Raw genomic sequence first — 18,036 nt, 5'->3', positions numbered from 1 at the left:
CTCTTGTTATAATTAGCATTTATCAGACAACAAGAAATCGGACAAGGAGATTTTTCAGAGATACTTGTGGCAAAGGGATAGATTTCAGAGACTCTTCAAATGTAGACTCAACTTTCAAAGTTCCTTAGGGCTTGGTCAGGAATGGGAGATGACAAGGAGCAAAGTCAAAGGTAGAATGAGACTGAGTTGATTCTCATTTCCCCCCATTTTACAGATGAGGAACATAACACTCAAAGAAATTAAGACTCCCAGAGCCACATGACTAGTGAGTGGTAGAGACAGAGTTTATTGCCAGACTCATCTATCCTGTACCCTTCTCAATACATCACACTCCCTGTCCCATCATTCTCTGCAGGACACTTTCATGCTCCAAGTTACTTTACTGAAGATACCAAACTCAGCCTTCTGCTTTCCTCTTTCACATTTCCTATATTAGCAAAAGTAACCATGCATGTGCCTCGATAACCCTTCCCCCACCTGGGCTAGGGTCCCTCCCTGCACCCCCACGGTGGTGTTGACAGGCCTGGCTTGTAGCCCCCTCACACTGTTCACACTGAAGTTGAGGCAGGAGTATTTTCATAGGGGGTGTGGGGGCATAAAATAAAGTGGGAGATTAAATAGCAGAAGAACCCCAAGTCTATTAGCCCATTTGTTTGGCAGCTAAAATAAAATTGAAGATGACTTAAAGAGTCTGCCCAACACAGACAACAATGAATTTTGCATCTATGGGGCCACGGTTTAGAAATGAAGACCAAGAAATCCTTTCTCAAAAGGGCATAGAAATATGAGGTGAAGAAGAAACCTTGCTGTGCAAGTAAGGTGGGAAGGAAAATCACAGAAGAAAATTCCACATGGGATAGAGAGGGAGAGAGAGAGAAAGAGAGAGGGGGAAGGAGAGAGAGAGAGAAGGGTATATATAGAGAGAGGTGTGTGTGTGTGTGTGTGTGTGTGTGTGTGTGTGTGTGTGTGTGTGTGTGTGTGTGTAGAAAGAGAGATGAAAAACACCAAAAGAGAGAGACTGAGGGAGAGACAGAGAGACTCTTTAGGCTCCTTCGCAGTTGGAAATCATGTTTCCACCAGGTCTCAAGGACAGCATCCGCTGCCACCCAAGTGTTACCTGGACCTGCCGCCCAAGCACCACCTGCCACCCTCAGAAGAGGGGAGCCACAGCACAATGGGTAGACCAAGATTATGCCCCGCGGGTCTTAGAATGGAAACAAAGCAGAGAGTAGGACCAAGTAATTTCTTATAGGAATGAGACTGAACGTCAGGGGTGTTCTAGCCATAGTTGGGTGAGACCTGCAATTCATCTTGAATTCCTGATTTGGGGCACCAGATGATATCAGGAAGACAGCAGCGATCAATGGCTTGAAGCAAGATCTTAATTCTCTGCTCAGGAATTGAACCCAGGCAACCTGAGTGAAAACCCAGGAATTTTAGCCACTAGACCACCAGGAACTAGAGGCTAGAAGTGAAGCTACCCTGGCTTTTGTTCCTTTATGAAAATAAAAATTTTTCAAGGGGATGCACCAAAGCCATAAGAACAGGCACAAAGTTTATTATCCGAGGCACAGCACAACATGTTGGAGAGCACACAGAGAATCAGTGTATGTATTTAAGACAGAAGCAAGGCAGAATACACACCCAAAGAGTGGGAGCATCCTCCTGAATGGGGATCGCTCCAGAAAGGTGATTTAAATCACTTATATGAGAGCAGTTCTTCCAGGACTTTATGTTCCTCCAGACAATCATCTTACTTTGGTTCCCACACCTGAGCATACCCAGGGCCCTCCCCAATATGTGTGAGCATCTTTCAACCAAGACGGATTCCAGCGTAGGTGCCTATGGGATATGGACAGCACATATTATGGGATAGTGCCCCTCCCTGTTTGACCCCTGAGAAGTCTTTCTGCCCATGTGCAGTCAGGGAGGTCTCCTTGACCTCAAGAATGATAGATGTGGTCATCTTATCTGTTTATTCCAGCAGAGCTCAGCTCTTGCCATTAACTTTCCTTGATGTGTCAAAGTGAAACAAGTTCCAGTTTACTCAGCCTGACAAGTTCCAACAGTTCTCCGCCCAGGAGCTCTGCCTTCTACTTTACTGGGATGCTCTGTTCACCTATCAGCCTCCCCTTAGATGGTGAATTCTCTGAAGGCAAAAACAGGGCCTCTCAATCTTTTGATTCCCAGCTCTTAGCATAGCATCCAACCTACAGTGCTGCCCAAGAGACGCCTGTCAAATGAAGGGCTATATTAACAGGCCCCACACTTTAGATTGTAGCCTGCAGTTATCAAGATAGAATAAAATGTCAACAAAAGACACTATACCCTGCTCTACACTGTGACTCTTCAAAGCATTTTTGAGTGTAACAGAAACTTGCATCCATGCATTTGTTAGTATTTGGGATTCAGCTAATTATCTATCTGGCATCATCCTTCACTTGGCTTTCTTCCTGCCAGAATATGCTCAGACACACCAGCTTTACATCCTGAGGCCAAACATCCTGCAAAGCCACATAGGAAGCAGGTCTCCTCTTGCAGAGCCCAGGAGTTGGCTCTGCAAGAGGAGAATGAATGAGTCCAGCAGAGGACTGACCCGGAAGAGAAAAAGCACACTGCAAAAGGCGGCTCACGGGGCATGCTGAGGTGATGCAGCTTGTTTCATTTCCACCTCAGAGAACACTGGGTACCGAGGAGAATGCACGAGGGAGAGTCCAGTTGTGGGCCTGAGGCTCCCGGATCTGCACCTTTCTCCCCTTGCATGGGTGCAGAGTTAGGGGAGCTGAGACGGGTGGGGATTCAGAGTATCTGTACTTCTCACAATAGAGCATCTTTGGCCTCACATAGAAAAAATATTAAATTACATTGGTGGTTGAGAATAACAATTCTTCACCTTTTTTTTTTTTCCTCTAAGGGCTGACAGACCCTTCCAACGAGAACCTCCTCTTCTAGGCTCTCTTTGTGAATCACACCATGCAGTATCGCGTATAGGTTTGTCAGGGGGCTAAGCCTTGAGTAATGATACAGGAAAAATCAGTGAGATGAAAGTAAATGTGACAGCTCTTCATCTTCTATCCATCATCTTATCACCGGAGAACACAGCCCACTCACTGGGGTATGTGGCACCTCAAAAGATTTTTTCCCCATGTGACAAATTATCTTGGAAGAATATCAGAGCTCCGTTGTTTTTTATTTAAAAGTCATAAATGAAGGCCTCAAAGCCATTAAGTGACAGTGTATGAAAATTCACACATCTAGAGCCATTTTTGTGCCTCCGCGACAGTGATAAAAATCACTTTGTTCTCCAGTTAGGAACCATGAGAAGAATCAAACCATTGTGCAGATTACTTAAAATTCCAGCGTGCCGCACCATTTGCCCAAAGAATGTGAAGAATTTGCAGCTGTTGCTCCCACGAGAAAAAGGTTTCTAACTGGGCAGCGGCTGCTGTTGAACACACAGCTGTGGTTAATTTGAGCTGAAGATTCTTCATTGCCTTTGTGTGCAGATTTATTAAATAACATTTTAGAGGAGCAAAAACTGTAATAGTCATATTAGTAGGAGGCTGCAGGAAGCAAATAATCGGAAAGCTGCATGTTTGCCTTGGAAGCTAAGTCTGAAAAGATGTGTTCCGCACGACTGGCTCCCAGCCATCCCAGGGAGAGAGTTTCCAGGTGAATCCAGCCCCAGACGTCCTCGTGGCCCCTGCAGGAGCCCAGCCTTTTGTTCCCCATCTCCTTCATCTGGAAGCACTTCTCCCCAGAGTGGCCTTCCCTTGCTCCCACTCTTGTTTCTATTATCTCAGGAGACAGGAGTCATAGGGCTTGGAGCAAACGTAGCATTAGCTGGCAGTTGGCCGCTCCGGCTAAGTGGTCTGCATTATTTTTGCAATCCTCCCTAATTGCCGTTTTCTGTCTACATCTAGACAATTCGTGACATTACAGTGAGGGGACTAAACCCTCCCCGTTTGGCTTAGAGCCTCTGGCTGGATGAGCAGAAGTCAGGAAACGTGGGTCTTTCCTGGATTTCCTGTCAAGGCCAAGGAGAGGGAGAGAGAGGTCCTTCTACATATGAGAGACCCCAGCTAGTGCCCCTCAAGAGGGGGGGGTGCCCAGCGCTGGGAGAAAGGAGTTTTGAATATGAAGAGAAGCCGGCCAGGAAAATTGCAGAGCAAGTCATAAATCCCCACTACCACACTGAAACCTCATTTGTGTTTTACATGGCTATGTTAAATATTTCCTTTTAATAGGAAAAACCTCCAGGCAATAAGATATACTTCGTGTGCTGGGTACTGTGGGGCAGAAGGTCTAGTGGGAGACATGTAAGACAGGCCAGGGGCACCCCGCAGAGGTGAGGGCATGGGCTGGTCCCCACCAGAAGGATCCAGGCCTCAGGGATGAAGGGAATCTCGATAGTTTGAAGGGGAAGCAAGAGCCTCGGAGGCTGAGGACCCGGAAGAGCCAAAGCACCCTGAAGAAGTACGTCTTGATGAAGAAACGAAAGGTGGCTGGACAAGACAGGACGGTGTTGCCTGAGGATGAGACATGAAGAAAAAGGGACCTAGAGATTATCCTACTAAGCCAGACAGGGAAAGACAAACATCACATGTTATCACTTATATGTGGAATCTTAAAAAGAGGATATAAATGAGCTTATCCGCAGAAGAGAAACAGTCTCACAGACCTTGAAAAGCTTATGATTACCAAAGGGGACAGGTGGGAGGGTAGGAGGAATGGACTGGGGGTTTGGGACCGGCATCTGCACACAGAGGCACATGGAATGACTGGCCAATAGCGACCTGCTGTATAGCCCAGAGACCTCTCCCCAGTATTCTGCGATGATCTATGTGGGAAAAGAATCTGTATAGGTATCACTGAGTCACTTTGTTGTCCAGCAGAAATTATCACAATACTGCAAATTAACTATACGTCAATAAAAGGTTTAAACGTGGGGGGAAAAAAAGAAATGAAAAAAAGTTGGAGAGGTTAAATGGCACTAGATTCTGGAAAGGTGAAATGCCACTCTGAGGAGTTGGGATTTTTATCCTGTGGGGCCTTGGATACTCTGGAGCTGAGAAGTGACCTGCTTTTCAGGCATATCATCCCGCTAGCAGGTCTGCTGGACCCTAAAGCCTCACCCAGTGCCCCACAGAGAGGCAGGATGGCAGAGCATGAGGACTTCAGTGGTGGCTGGTCAATCTGGGTGCAGCAGGGAAGTGGGGGGGGGGGCACCTCTGAGAGCCAGAGTCAAGGCTTCACATCCTAGGCTTGCTCCTTACTCATCCTGCCTGAGGCCGTCGACATCTCTGTGCCTCTCCTTCCCCACCTGTAAAATGGCGATAATACCAGTGTCTGTCTCTCTTAAGATTATTTAAAATTAACATACATAAAATGCTTAGAACAGTGACTGGTACAGTAAGCACTTGGCAAAAGTTAGCCATTCTTATTTTCAAGATGTAAAACCTGGAGTTCCCATCGTGGCACAGTGGAAACGAATCTGACTAGGAACCGTGAGGTTGCAGGTTCAATCCCTGGCCTCGCTCAGTGGGTTAAAGATCTGGTGTTGCCATGAGCTGTGGCATAGGTGGCAGACACGGCTCGGATCTGGTGTTGCTGTGGCTCTGGCATGGGCCGGCAGCAACAGCTCCATTTCGACCCCTATCTGGGAACCTCCATATGCCGCAGGTGTGGCCCTCAAAAGACAAAAAGACAAAAAAAAAAGATGTAAAAATGTACAATTCAGTAACTTAGGGGAGCAAGGAGTCAAAGATGTCATGTTTATCAAAGACATGGGAGATCACCAATAATAGCTAGAAAACAACAGAAAATTTTCATATTGAGGGTTATTTTCCAAAATAACTACAACCTTCAAAAGTGTCAAGGAGACACAGAAGAACTCTTCTTTCTACCCGCAAAAAGACCAGAAGGATATATGACAACTCAAGGCGGCAGGTGATTCTGAACTTGATCGATGGGCTTCAGGGGACATTACTGGCACCACTGGGACAATTCCATTGAGATGCGAATGGGGTCTGAAGATGGAGTGATATGGGAGGTTGTGCTTAGTTCCTTGTCTGGAGGAAATGACCCTTGAAATGTTGTGTAACAATAAGGCACCCAGTTGGCAGCTGATTTTCAAACTTTCCAGAAGGTGCCTTGTACTCATAATGCCTCTGTAAGTTTGTGATTATTTGCAAAAGAAAAGAATTCATCTTCAAAGTAACAGCTAGCGTTTAGTGAGCATTCACAGTGTATCAGGCACTGTGGTCTGTGTTTGCACAGGAGCAGGTTCAGTGCCCCTCCCCCGCCCCCGGGAACCTCTCTACCACAGCGGAGTCATATGCCCCTCCTCTGCGCCCCTGTACCAGCGGGAACTCCTCCCCACCAGGCCACCTAGAGTGACCACTGCTGTTTGTAACACCCTCTGTCCTCCAAGGACATGCTGGTTGAGGGCAAGGTCCCTGTCCCATCCTCCACTGTACCTGCAGCTCCGCACCCACTCCCGGTCAATGCTCAGTACATGCCGGAAATGAAGCCCTGAGACCCTCTCCCCATGCTGACTCCAGCCCCAAATGAGGCACCAGACTTGGGAGCGATGTCTGATACATGACTTCTTTCCTAGGTGGCCCAGGCTCTGGCAAAGGCACACAGTGTGAAAAGCTGGGGGAAAAATATGGATTGACGCACCTTTCGACTGATGAGCTTCTGCGGAATGAGCTGTCATCAGAATCTGAAAGAAGCAAATTGATCAGAGACGTCATGGAACGTGGCGAGCTGGTGCCCTCAGTAAGCCCGTCGCTACCTTCTCTGGCTGGGGGCAGATGTGGGAGTGTTTTGATTAATCTAAGCTCCTGGAACCAAGAAACCCAAAAGGACCATAGCTGTATTTTACCTCCTTCTTCCGTGACAGCACAGAGGCAAGCAGGAGGTCCGCAGTAGAGGCCCACCTGCCGGATCACGTTGTTGAGGGCCCAGGTTCCTTCTGACTTGTTGCTCTGCCAGCCCCTTAAATATTAGCCTATTTCACATTTTCCCCTCAAATTGGTCTCCCCAGTTAGAGTTAAAAAACCTTTAAAGCAGAAGTGAGCTTGGTGCAGCAGAGCCTAGAATTAGAACCCTCTAGAAAATAATAATATTCTTTTTTTTTTTTTGTCTTTTTGCCTTTTCTAGGGCCGCTCCCGCAGCATATGGAGGTTCCCAGGCTAGGGGTTGAATCAGAGCTGTAGCTGCCGGCCTATACCACAGCCACAGCAACACGGGATCCAAGCTGCGTCTTAGACCTACACCACAGCTCACAGCAATGCCAGATCTTTAACCCACTGAGTGAGACCAGGGATCGAACCCACAACCTCTTGGTTCCTAGTCTGATTTGTTAGCCCCTGAGCCATGACGGGAACTCCTGAACCCTCTAGAAAATAGAAACTAACATTTTGGTCTAGTTCTGAGAGGTATAATAGCATTAACTTGAAATTTGGTGTCTTCCTTGTGTCACGGAAGTAAAGAATACTGGCTTTTGTGCATATGTGTTCAAGTCACCATCTATCTGTGTGAAGCTGGGTGCCACGGGCATCAAAAACCAATCATCCTGGACATTGCTATCCGGTGCAGTGGGTTAAGGATCTGGCATTGCCACAACTGAGGTGCAGGTCGCAGTTGTGGCACAGGTCACAACTGGGGTACAGGATCGATCCCTGGCCCAGGAACTTCCACATGCTGGGGGTACAGCCAAAAACAAAAACAAAAAACAACAAAAAGCAAGAAACAAAAACAGAAAACCATTCACCCCTTCCAGACTAGGTGACATGCTAGGCTCTGTGGCCAGGGCTCCCTAGTAGCTGACAGAGCACATGCCTCCTCTTTAACCAGCTGTGGTGTGTTTCCCACCTGGAAGCCAGCTTGGTCCTCACAAAAGGAAACAGGCCATTGCAGTTGCCTCCTAATGAGCCTCCTGCTGCCCACTCTTTTCCACCACAGTTTATGCTTTTCACAGCAACCAGAGTGATTGCTTGAAAACCTTTATCCTCACCCCCAGAAACTCCCGAGGGCTCCCCACCACGCTTAGAATGAAATCCAGAGTCCTTCCGGTGGCTCTGGACTCCAGCTCACTCTCCACCGGCCGTCTATCTCCCACCACTGTCCCCTGGCTCACTCCCACCCAACCACTGACCTCCTGTTGCCCCTCCCACGGGCCAGCGCATTCCTGCCTCAGGGCCTTTGCACTCTGCTTCCTCAGCCCGAGTGCCCTTCCTTCACATTGGCATGTAGTTTGTGCCTTTACTTCACTCAAAGCTCTACTTAAATATCACAATTTATCAAAGAGACCCTCCCCGAACACCCCATCTAAAATAACACCTCCCAAATGCTGCTCCTACAGCCCTGCTTTAATTTTGTTCCTAGTGGTTCTCTCTGATTATTTTTATATATTTGTTCGTTCATCAGCAATTTGTCTTTTTCACTAGAATATTATCTAGGGATAGTTTCTGATTATCCTTGTGATGGCTGCATTCCCCAAGCCCCTGTCCAAAGTCAGGGGATACCAGGGAGCCAGAGAACACAGGGAATGCCCCCACCCCATTTGGGCAGCTAGTAGCATTTTCCTATCTCCACTCCCAAGTTTCCATGTTTTTCATAAGCGCAAGTTTAATTTTTTTTTTTTTTTTTTGCTTTTTATGGCCACACCCACAGCATATGGAAGTTCCCAGGCTAGGGGTCAAATAGGAGCTGGAGCTGCTGGCCTACACCACAGCTATAGCAATGTGGGATCCAAGCTGAGTCTGCAGCCTACACCATGGCTCACAGCAATGCTGGATTCTCAACCCCCTGAGCAAGGACAGGGGGTTGAACCCGAATCCTCATGGATACTAGTCAGGTTCGTTACCACTGAGCCATGACGGGAACACCACAATTAAATTTATTTTTTTTATATACATTTATTAAGATAGGGTGCTTGTGAGGGATATAAAGCAGGCAGGGAAAGAAACTCTGCACCACAAGTTAAAGAATGAAAAAAATTTTTTTGGTCTTGCCCAAGGTATGTGGAAGTTCCCAGGCCAGAGATTGAACCTGCGCCACAGCAGTGACCCAAGCCACAGCAGTGACAATGCCAAGTCCTTAACTGCTAAGCCACCAGGGAACTCCTAAATCAAAAATTTTTTAACAAAGAAAATGATATTGCTGAAAAATGCTTCTTCATATCTACCAAAAATCTCCTCACTCAGTGCGTGTCAATTTTTATAAAATATTTACTGGAAAAAAATCAATATGAAGCACAGTTTATACCATGTTTTGTCTAGTCTTAAGCTGCCACGAGGCCTAATTTGTCGAGTGCTACTATATGAAATATACCACCCTTTTTCACCTGCTTTAAGGTGCCTTTACTTTTAGACACCCTAGTAAAATATAACCAATAAGAATATACCAGTACGAAAAGATACCTACCAATTCCATAGATATTAAAATGGGCTGGTGGGGGCAGGGTGGGGAGAGGGAGATTTAGAATGGATGACACTCAGTGTACTGTCCACTGTTCATCTCGTGGGACCATTTGCCCCTCCTGCAAAGGGATGACCTGGGAGACCCGTGGTAACTCCAGTGTCGTGCTGACCGCTCTCCCTCTGCTCCAGGGCATCATTCTGGAGCTCCTGAAGGAGGCCATGGTGGCCAGTCTCAGCAACACCAAGGGCTTCCTGATTGACGGCTACCCTCGCGAAGTGAAGCAAGGGGAAGAGTTCGGGCGTAGGGTGAGTGTCGTTACGGGGATCATCCCAGAAGAAAAATAGGGGACATCATTGACGCTGGGGGATAAATTCAAAGTCTATCCTTTTCTCAATTACATTAAATAAAATGTTCTATTACTGATGCCAGAAATTTAGCACGCAGACAACACAGAGGAGTGGGGGTGTGGTGATGCTGGTGTTGGATTTATTGGTTCCAAGAACAGAAACCTCCAACAGTGGGTCACACTTGGCTGGATCCATATATTCAGATTTGTTCTTCAGTGATCTGACTTTCTCCATCTTTTGGATTTTCTTCTTTTTTTTTTTTTTTTTGGCCATGCTCATGGCATGTGAAAGTTCCCAGGCCAGGGATCAAACCCACGCTACAGCAGCAACCCAATGCAGTGACCATGCTACAGCCTTAACCCACTGCACCACAAGGGAACTCCCTGGATTTTCTTTCTTTGTGTTGACCTCATTTGCTTCCTATCACAGGCTTATATTCTTTTTTAAAAAGCATTTTTTTTTATTGAAGCATGGTCGGTTTATAATGTTAGTTTTAAGTGTACTACACAGTGATTCAGTTTTACACACACGTATATATACACGTAAAAAAAAGAATATGTATATTCTTTTTCGGACTCTTTTCCCATGTAGGTAATTACAAAGCATCGAGTATAACTCCCTTTGCTACGCAGTAGGTCCTTGTTGTCACAGGCTTGTGTTCTATCATCTGCTCCCCAGAAAAGTGTTTCTCTTCTCCAGTGGGTCCAGCAAAAACAACTCAGGGCTTTGTTTCTTTATTCTGGATGACTAGGTCATGAGTCCATCACTGTGGATATCCAGGATTGGCCTGGTCCAGCCTGGAGGACCAGGGCAGGGATGGGAAGAAAGGAGAGAGGATGGGTACCACACCTGAACCACACAGACTGCGAAAGGGACGGGAGCTATGCAAAGGAAAATAGGATGCCTTTAGAAGGAGTCAGGGAGAACGGATGCTAGACAGGCAGAATCGCAGAATCAGATACCTGCACCCCTCCACCTCCCACCATCCCAGCCTCCCCAAGTCCCACCTTCTCCTAGTGAAGAGGGTGGGTTGGAGCCATTCACAGGGGAGCAGCAAAGAACATTGATCCTGTCATTTAATGAACCTACTCCGGGCTGAGCCCTGTGCTCCACACTTCACTACATTATCTCTAATCTTATAAAGTCCAAGCAAGAGGGGGAAAAAGTGGTCCCTATTTATTAAACAAAGACTCCAGAGCCTACGGGAATTAATATTTATATAGAGATCTCTCTCATACATTTTAAAACATTTTTATGTATATTATTTCATTTGATTTATTTTGATAACCTTTTAAATAAGGAAAGGAGGTATCTTCTTTATGGTACTGATGATCAGCTAAGCCCAGAGAGGTTACATGACTTCCCCACAGCCACACAGCTAGTAAGTGTCAAGTCACTGGTAAGTGACTACTGGTAGGAACAAGATTGGGGAAGGGGGGAAGCATCTCCATCCAGCTCTCACACTGCAGCATTAAGGGGAGTTGTACCAGTGTGTCTTCTGGGGGGTAATTTGACTTCCTTCTGAGAGTCTCTTTTTTTTTTTTTTGGTCTTTTTAGGGCCAAACCCTCGGCATAAGGAGGTTCCCAGGCTAGGGGTCCAATCAGAGCTGAAGCTGCCAGCCTACGCCGCAGCCACAGCAACGCAGGATCCGAGCCATGTCTGTGACCCACACCACAGCTCACGGCAGAGCAAGGCCAGGGATCAAACCCTCTTCCTCATGGATACTAGTCGGTGCATTAACGGCTGAGCCATGATGGGAATGCCTGAGACTCTTTATTTAATTTCCTTAGATGCTATCTAAATATTAAAAGGATAATTGCTCACTCTCCCTTGCGTTTCCTGCTTGCAAGCAGAGTCAGAGAAAAAAGTTCCTGGCCCATTTGGCAAGGGAGGCCCCTGACTGCCCCCCAGGCTGATTTTCTCCATTGCAGCTCAGGAGTCTTTGTCAGCAAGGTGGGGGTGGGCAGGGGGAAATGGGTTTGTGTGGCAGAGCCTGGGACCGTGGCAGTTCCAGCAGTGTCTGGTGAGCAATCACGCACCAGAATTCTAATGAGCCTTTTTCCACAAAACAAACCACTTTAGGAGTTCAGCCTTCCATATAATCAATGGCTTTTTTTACAACATAGGACTGGAAGGATTCTTCTCTTTTTTTAAAATCGTGGTAATATTTGATCACTTTCTATTTACAGAACAGAAAATTCACCACCTTAACCAGTTTTAAGTATACGGTTCAGTGATGCTGAGCGAATTTGTGTTGTTGTGCAACCAATCTCCAGAACTCTTTTCATCATGCAAAACTGAAACTCTACTCCAGGGAACAACAACTTCCCATTTCCCCCTCCTCCGGCCCCTGGCAACCACGGCTCCACTTTGTGTCTCTATGAACTGACTACTCCAGTTCTCTCACATAAGTGCAATCAGACCGATTTGACCTTTTGTGGCTGGCTGATTTCACTTCGCAGGCTGTCGTCAAGGTTCATTCATGTTGCAGCATGTGCGAACATTTCCTTCCTTGTTAAGGCTGAATAATATTTTGTTGTTCATTCAACAACGGCTACTTGGGTTACTTCCACTTCCTGGCTGTTAGGAACATAGCTGTACAAATAGCTCCTCAAGACCTTACTTGCAACTCTTTTCTTTTTTTTCTTGTTAGGGTTGCAACTGAGGCATATGGAGGTTCCCAGGCTAGGGGTGGAATCGGAGCTGCAGCTGCCAGCCCACGCCACAGCCACAGCAACATGGGGTCCCAGCTTCATCTTTGACCTCCAGCACAGCTCATGGCAATGCCAGATCCTTAACCCACTGAGCGGGGCCAGGGATCAAACCCACATCCTCATGGATACTAGTCGGGTTTGTTTCTGATGAGCCACAACAGGAACACCCCTGCTTGCAACTCTTTTGAGGTATATAAACAGAAGTGAAATTGCTGGATCGTCTGGTAATGCTATTTTTAATTTTTTAAGGAATCAATACGTACCTATACATACTGCCAGCCATAGTGGCTGCACCATTTTGCATTCCCACCAACAGCGCACAAGAGTTCCAGTTTCTCTGCATCCTCGCCAACACATACTTTCTGGGGTTTTGGGTTTGGTTTTTTATTTGTTTGTTGTAGTAACCATCCTAATGGGTATGAGGTAATATCTCATTGTGGTTTGGGTTTTCATTTCCCTAATAATTAATGATGTTGAGCATCTTTTCATGTTCTTGTTGGCCATTCATATGTCTTCTTTGGAGAAATGTTTATTCAAGTCTTTTGGCCATTTTTTTACCCAGGCTGTTTGGTTTTTGTTGTTGAGTTGTAGGAGTTGGGTTATATTCTGGACTTTAACCCCTTATCAGGTGTATTATTTGCTAGTATTTTTTCCTATTGCATAGGTTATTACCTTTTCATTTGATTTATTGTGTCCTTTGATTCACAGAAGTTTTTAATTTTGATATAATCCAATTGATCTATTTTTGCTTTTGTGTCCTATGTTTTTAGTGTCATGTCCAAAAAAATTATTGCCAAATCTAGTATCATGATGCTTTTCCCCTATGTTTTCTTATAAGGAAGTTGTACTTTTCACTCTTACATTTAGGTCATTAATCCATTTTGACCTAATTTTTGTATACGGTATAACATAAGAATCCATCTCCATTCTTTGCATATAGACAGCCAGTTGTCCCAACACCACTGGTTGAAAAGACTGTTTTTCCCCACTGAATGGTCTCGGCACCCTTGTGAAAAGTCATTTGACCATATATGTGAGAGTTTATTTCTGGGCTATACACTATATTCCATTGGTCTAAATTACTAACTTTTTGCCAGTATCAAACTGGTTTGATTACTGTAGCTTTGTAATAAGCAAGCGTGAGCCCTCCAACTTTGTTTTTTTCAACATTTGCTTTGGCTCTTCAGGGTCCCTTGAGATCCCACATGAATTTTAGGATGAATATTTCTATTTCTGCAACAACAACAACAACAACCAAATGCCATTGAAACTTTGATAGGGAGGAGTTCCCATTGTGGCACAGCAGAAACAAATCCAACTGCAATCCGTGAGGATGTAGGTTCAATCCCTGGCCTCGCTCAGTGGGTTAAGGATCTGGCACTGCCATGAGCTGCCGTGTAAGTCACAGATGCAGCTCACCTCTGCCATTGCTGTGGCTGTGGTGTAGACCAGTAGCCACAGCTCCACTTCAGCCCCTAGCTTTGGAACTTCTATATGCTGCGGGTGCTAAAAAAAAAAAAGCACAAAGAAAAAAGAAAAGAAACTTTGCTAGGGATTGTGTTAAATCTGTTGATCACTTTGGTAGTATTGACAACTTAACCATATTGTCTCCTGTGGGTTGTGTTACATTTGTGTCCATTCTGATCTTCAGTGTCCGGGCCATGAATAGTGTCCCTGGGGATACTCTCTGAATAACCGAGGAACAGGGCATCTTTCCTGCACCACCTCAGAATAAGGGCCTGTGCAAGCCAAGGGGTGAAAGGAGATCCAGAGAAGAGGAAGGTGTGGTTACACCCTTGAAGGGCTCCCTGCTGAGTGGGGATTGGCACTTGTGTAAACACACCGGTAAAACACAAGGAGGAGAATTCCTGCTGTGGTTCAGCGGGTTAAGAACCTGACATAGTGTCCATGAGGATGGGAGTTCAATCCCTGGCCTCGCTTCGTGGGTTAAGGATCCAGCATTGCCGTAAGCTGCGGCATAGGTCAAAGGTGCAGCTTGGATCCTGCGTTGCTGTGGCTGTGGGAGCTGTGGCCGGCAGTTGCAGCTCCAATTTGACCCCTAGCCTGGGTACTTCCATATGCCACAGGTGTGGCCATAAAAAAAAAAAAAAAAACACTTTAAAACAAGGGGTGGGTCGTGAGTGCTGGCTGCTGTCCTTCAACAATGTTGACTGAGATTCAGGCTTCAAGGTGGCAGCTCTTTCTCCACCAGGTTATGTCACATTTGACCTTGCCTGTGAACTTTTTTTAAAATCTTTTAATGATTTTTATTTTTCCATTATATTTGGTTACAGAAACTCTGTCAATTTCTACTGTGCCGCATAGTGACCCAGTCACGCATATCTATACCTTCTTTTTCTCACGTCATCCTCAATCATGATCCATCATAAGTGGACCTTGCCTGGGAACTTAATGTCCAGGAGCCCTAGGAGGGTCTCTGGGAAGGTCAGGAGGGTCAGGGCAGGTCATGCCCTTGCTTGGCAGTGCTGGTGAAAATATCCTTTTCAGTGTCTTTTTTTTATTATTATTATTGTTCTCAGTGGCAGTAAAATGGTCTTCTGAAATCCCCAAATGGCCAAGAGTGATAAATAAGGTATAGGGTAAAAATGAGCATTTTTTTGGTCAACTACTGTATGGAACCAACAACAAAAGTATGATCTTTATTCTCCTTGTGAGGCTTTCTGAACTGGGTCGGAAGGCACATATCTGAACCTAGACCTACAGGACCCGCACCGTTTGGAGCCGTGACAGCACCATTGTGTTCTTGTAGAGCCTCCCTCAGTGGTATCTTTAAAGCACATCATTTATGCTGTGGGGAGTCAGAAAACTACATTTTCATCTCTGCCATAAACTACTGTCACCCTGACCAGGTCACTCAACTTCAGATTCATCTTCTGTAAAACAGAAATAATAACATAGCTGCCAAACCCCATTTAGAGGGTTTTGTGACCATCAAATGAGATAACATGCATAAATGGGTTTTCTAAGCTATAAAAAACTAAGATATCATCTAGTTTAAGGTCGCTCTTTTTTTTTTAGATTTTTTTATAATACTTGATTTACATTATTCTGTAGGGTCACTCACATTTATTTATTTATTTTTATTTTATTTATTTATTTATTTTTGCTTTTTGCTTTTTTAGGGCCACACCCACAGCATATTGAGGTTCCCAGGCTAGGAGTCAAATCAGAGCCATAGCCTCCGACCTACCCAAAGCCACAGCAATGCAGGATCCAAGCCACATCTGTGACCCACAGCTCACGGCAGTGCCAGCTTTTTAATGCACTGAGTGAGGCCAGGGATCAAACCTGCAACCTTATGGTTACTAGTTAGATTCATTTCCACTGCGCCACAGTGGGAACTCCGGGTCACTCATTTTTTAATCACACTTTGTACAAACCCATTAATGCCTCTCCATAATGCCTTTCTCCTTTGTTTATAACCCAGAATATAACCCAAGTCAGTTAAGGACTTTAGATGGCCAGCTGTCTATTGCTGGCCTTTGAGTAAGTATGAATTCAAAGCATCCCTATGATCTCCTTAAAGTCAAGCAAAATTTTCTCTCCCACGGTGGGCCCTGTTCACACAGGTTTTAGAAAGTGTCAGAGGGAGTTCCCGGTGGCCTAGTGGTTAAGGATCTGGTGTTGTCACTGCTGTGGCTTGGGTCACTGCTGTGGCTCAGGTTTGATCCCTAGCCTGGGGATTTGTGCATGCCCAGGTTCCACAACTTTAAAAAAAAAGGATGGAGGAGTTCCCTTAGTGGCCCAGTGGTTAACATACCCTACTAGGATCCATGAAGATGAGGGTTCGATCTCTGGCCTCACTCAGTGGGTTAGGATCTGGCATTGCAGTGGCTGTGGTGTAGGCTAGTAGCTGCAGCTCTGATTCGACCCCTAGCCTGGGAACCTCCATATGCCATGGGTGCAGCCCTAAAAACCAAAAAAAAAAAAAAAAAAAGTTCAGAGAAGAGGCTTGCTAAAACTTGGGAGTGAGAAAGAGTCTCCAATGTGATGGCTGGATAGTTTCAATCAATGCAAAATTCGTGATGCCCTTTCAAATAATATACAAGTATCCCCTTTCATTACTGAACTGACGACCTTCAAGTGAAATATCTGCAAAAACAAGTCTTTTGAATTCTGCTGGGAGGATTTGCAAAGATCAAGGATAATCTTGATTTGTCCCTGGAGACAAATCAAGGTTCTAATATCAATTCAGCTTGTGTTGGAGAGAACACACCCATCCCGCCAAAACAAGCACCTGCTTTGAACCCGACCAGATGAACAGAGATCCTACAAACAGAGAACGAGCCACTGTTGATTCATTTATGCCCTAAAAGGACCCCATGATTTGTACAGCCCCCTCCAAATTACAGGCAAGTAATTAATTTGAAATTTGGCAAGGACAAATACAGACGTCAGATTTTCCCCAGAGATGCAGAGTAATCGGCCTGGCTGAGAGCACAGCGAGTGTTCCTTCTGGACCTGTCAGCCCTGCGACTGTTTGAAGCCCATTCAGGCCTGCGGATGGTTTTCCAGCCCCAGGCATTTCACCAGCCCTTCTGTGTCACAGAGACTCAAGCCTGATGTTTGGGACCATCTGTGGTTGAAAAAAATCCAGTTCATTTAGTTAGGCTGGTGCTTTTGCCTACCTGTAGCTGATGGCTCTGAGAGGCAGGTCCTCTGAGGATCAGCTCGGCTACCATACATGACACCACGAAAAACTACATGCAAACTCATGTTCATAGCTTAGGGGTGAGTCTGTGTGTGATTTCTCTATTACCGCCTTATCTTCTGTTCCCAAGCCTGGCTTTTTCCCCCATTGAATTAATAAGCTGTGGCCTCATTATCCAACATAGTGTATTAGGGAAGGGGAGGTTGTTAGTGGTATATGTGTGTGTGTGTGTGTGCGAGAGAGAGAGAGAGAGAGAGAGAGAGAGAGAGAGAGAGAGAGAGAGAGAGAGAGAGAGAGAGAAAGGAGGAGAAAGAGAGGGCGGGGTGGGGTGGGGGGAGAGATAGAAGGAATATGAAGGAAGAGTTAGGATTTCTCACCACCATGCCCATTTCCTACCCCTTTTGTGAAGCCCTGGTTGTAGTGACTTCCTGTTCACAGGCCTGTTTTCAGAGCCTGGCTTTATGAGTCCATGTCAAATCACTTAACTGTACATAGTTCATTTCCTCTCCTATAAAATATAGATGGGAAATAGCTACCTCCAGCCATTTAAAAAAAGAAAAGAAATCTTGCCACTTGCAACCACATAGATGGATCTAGAGAGCATTTTGCAAACGGAAACAAGTCCGATAAAGACAAATACCACATGACCTACTTATATGTGGAATCTAAAAAACCAACCAACCAAAACAAAACAAAAACAGACTCATGGATCTCAGAGAACAAACAGGCAGTTGCGAGAAGGGAGGCTGGGGGTAGGGAGTAAGCCAAATCGGTAAAGGAGATTAAGGTGTATAAACCTCCAGTCAAGTAATAAATAAGCCACAAGGATATAATGTACAACATAGGAAGTAGTATCAGTAGTATTGTAAT

General features: G+C 45.5%; 1 protein-coding gene across 2 annotated transcripts in view; it reads left to right on the top strand.

Annotated features, from left to right (window-relative positions):
- AK5 (adenylate kinase 5) overlaps window positions 1-18,036 on the top strand; it is a 288,498-nt gene that overhangs the window by 247,750 nt on the left and 22,712 nt on the right. For both annotated transcript variants that reach the window (XM_047794362.1, XM_047794361.1), the window contains exons 11-12: window positions 6,620-6,783; window positions 9,621-9,737. In XM_047794362.1, coding sequence (XP_047650318.1) covers window positions 6,620-6,783; window positions 9,621-9,737 — 281 coding nt within the window. The remainder of the gene's footprint in view (window positions 1-6,619; window positions 6,784-9,620; window positions 9,738-18,036) is intronic.

Source organism: Phacochoerus africanus, chromosome 8 (genome assembly GCF_016906955.1).
Source record: "Phacochoerus africanus isolate WHEZ1 chromosome 8, ROS_Pafr_v1, whole genome shotgun sequence".
Classification (NCBI taxonomy): Eukaryota; Metazoa; Chordata; class Mammalia; order Artiodactyla; family Suidae; genus Phacochoerus; species Phacochoerus africanus.
This window is presented reverse-complemented; position numbering and strand designations above follow the sequence as displayed.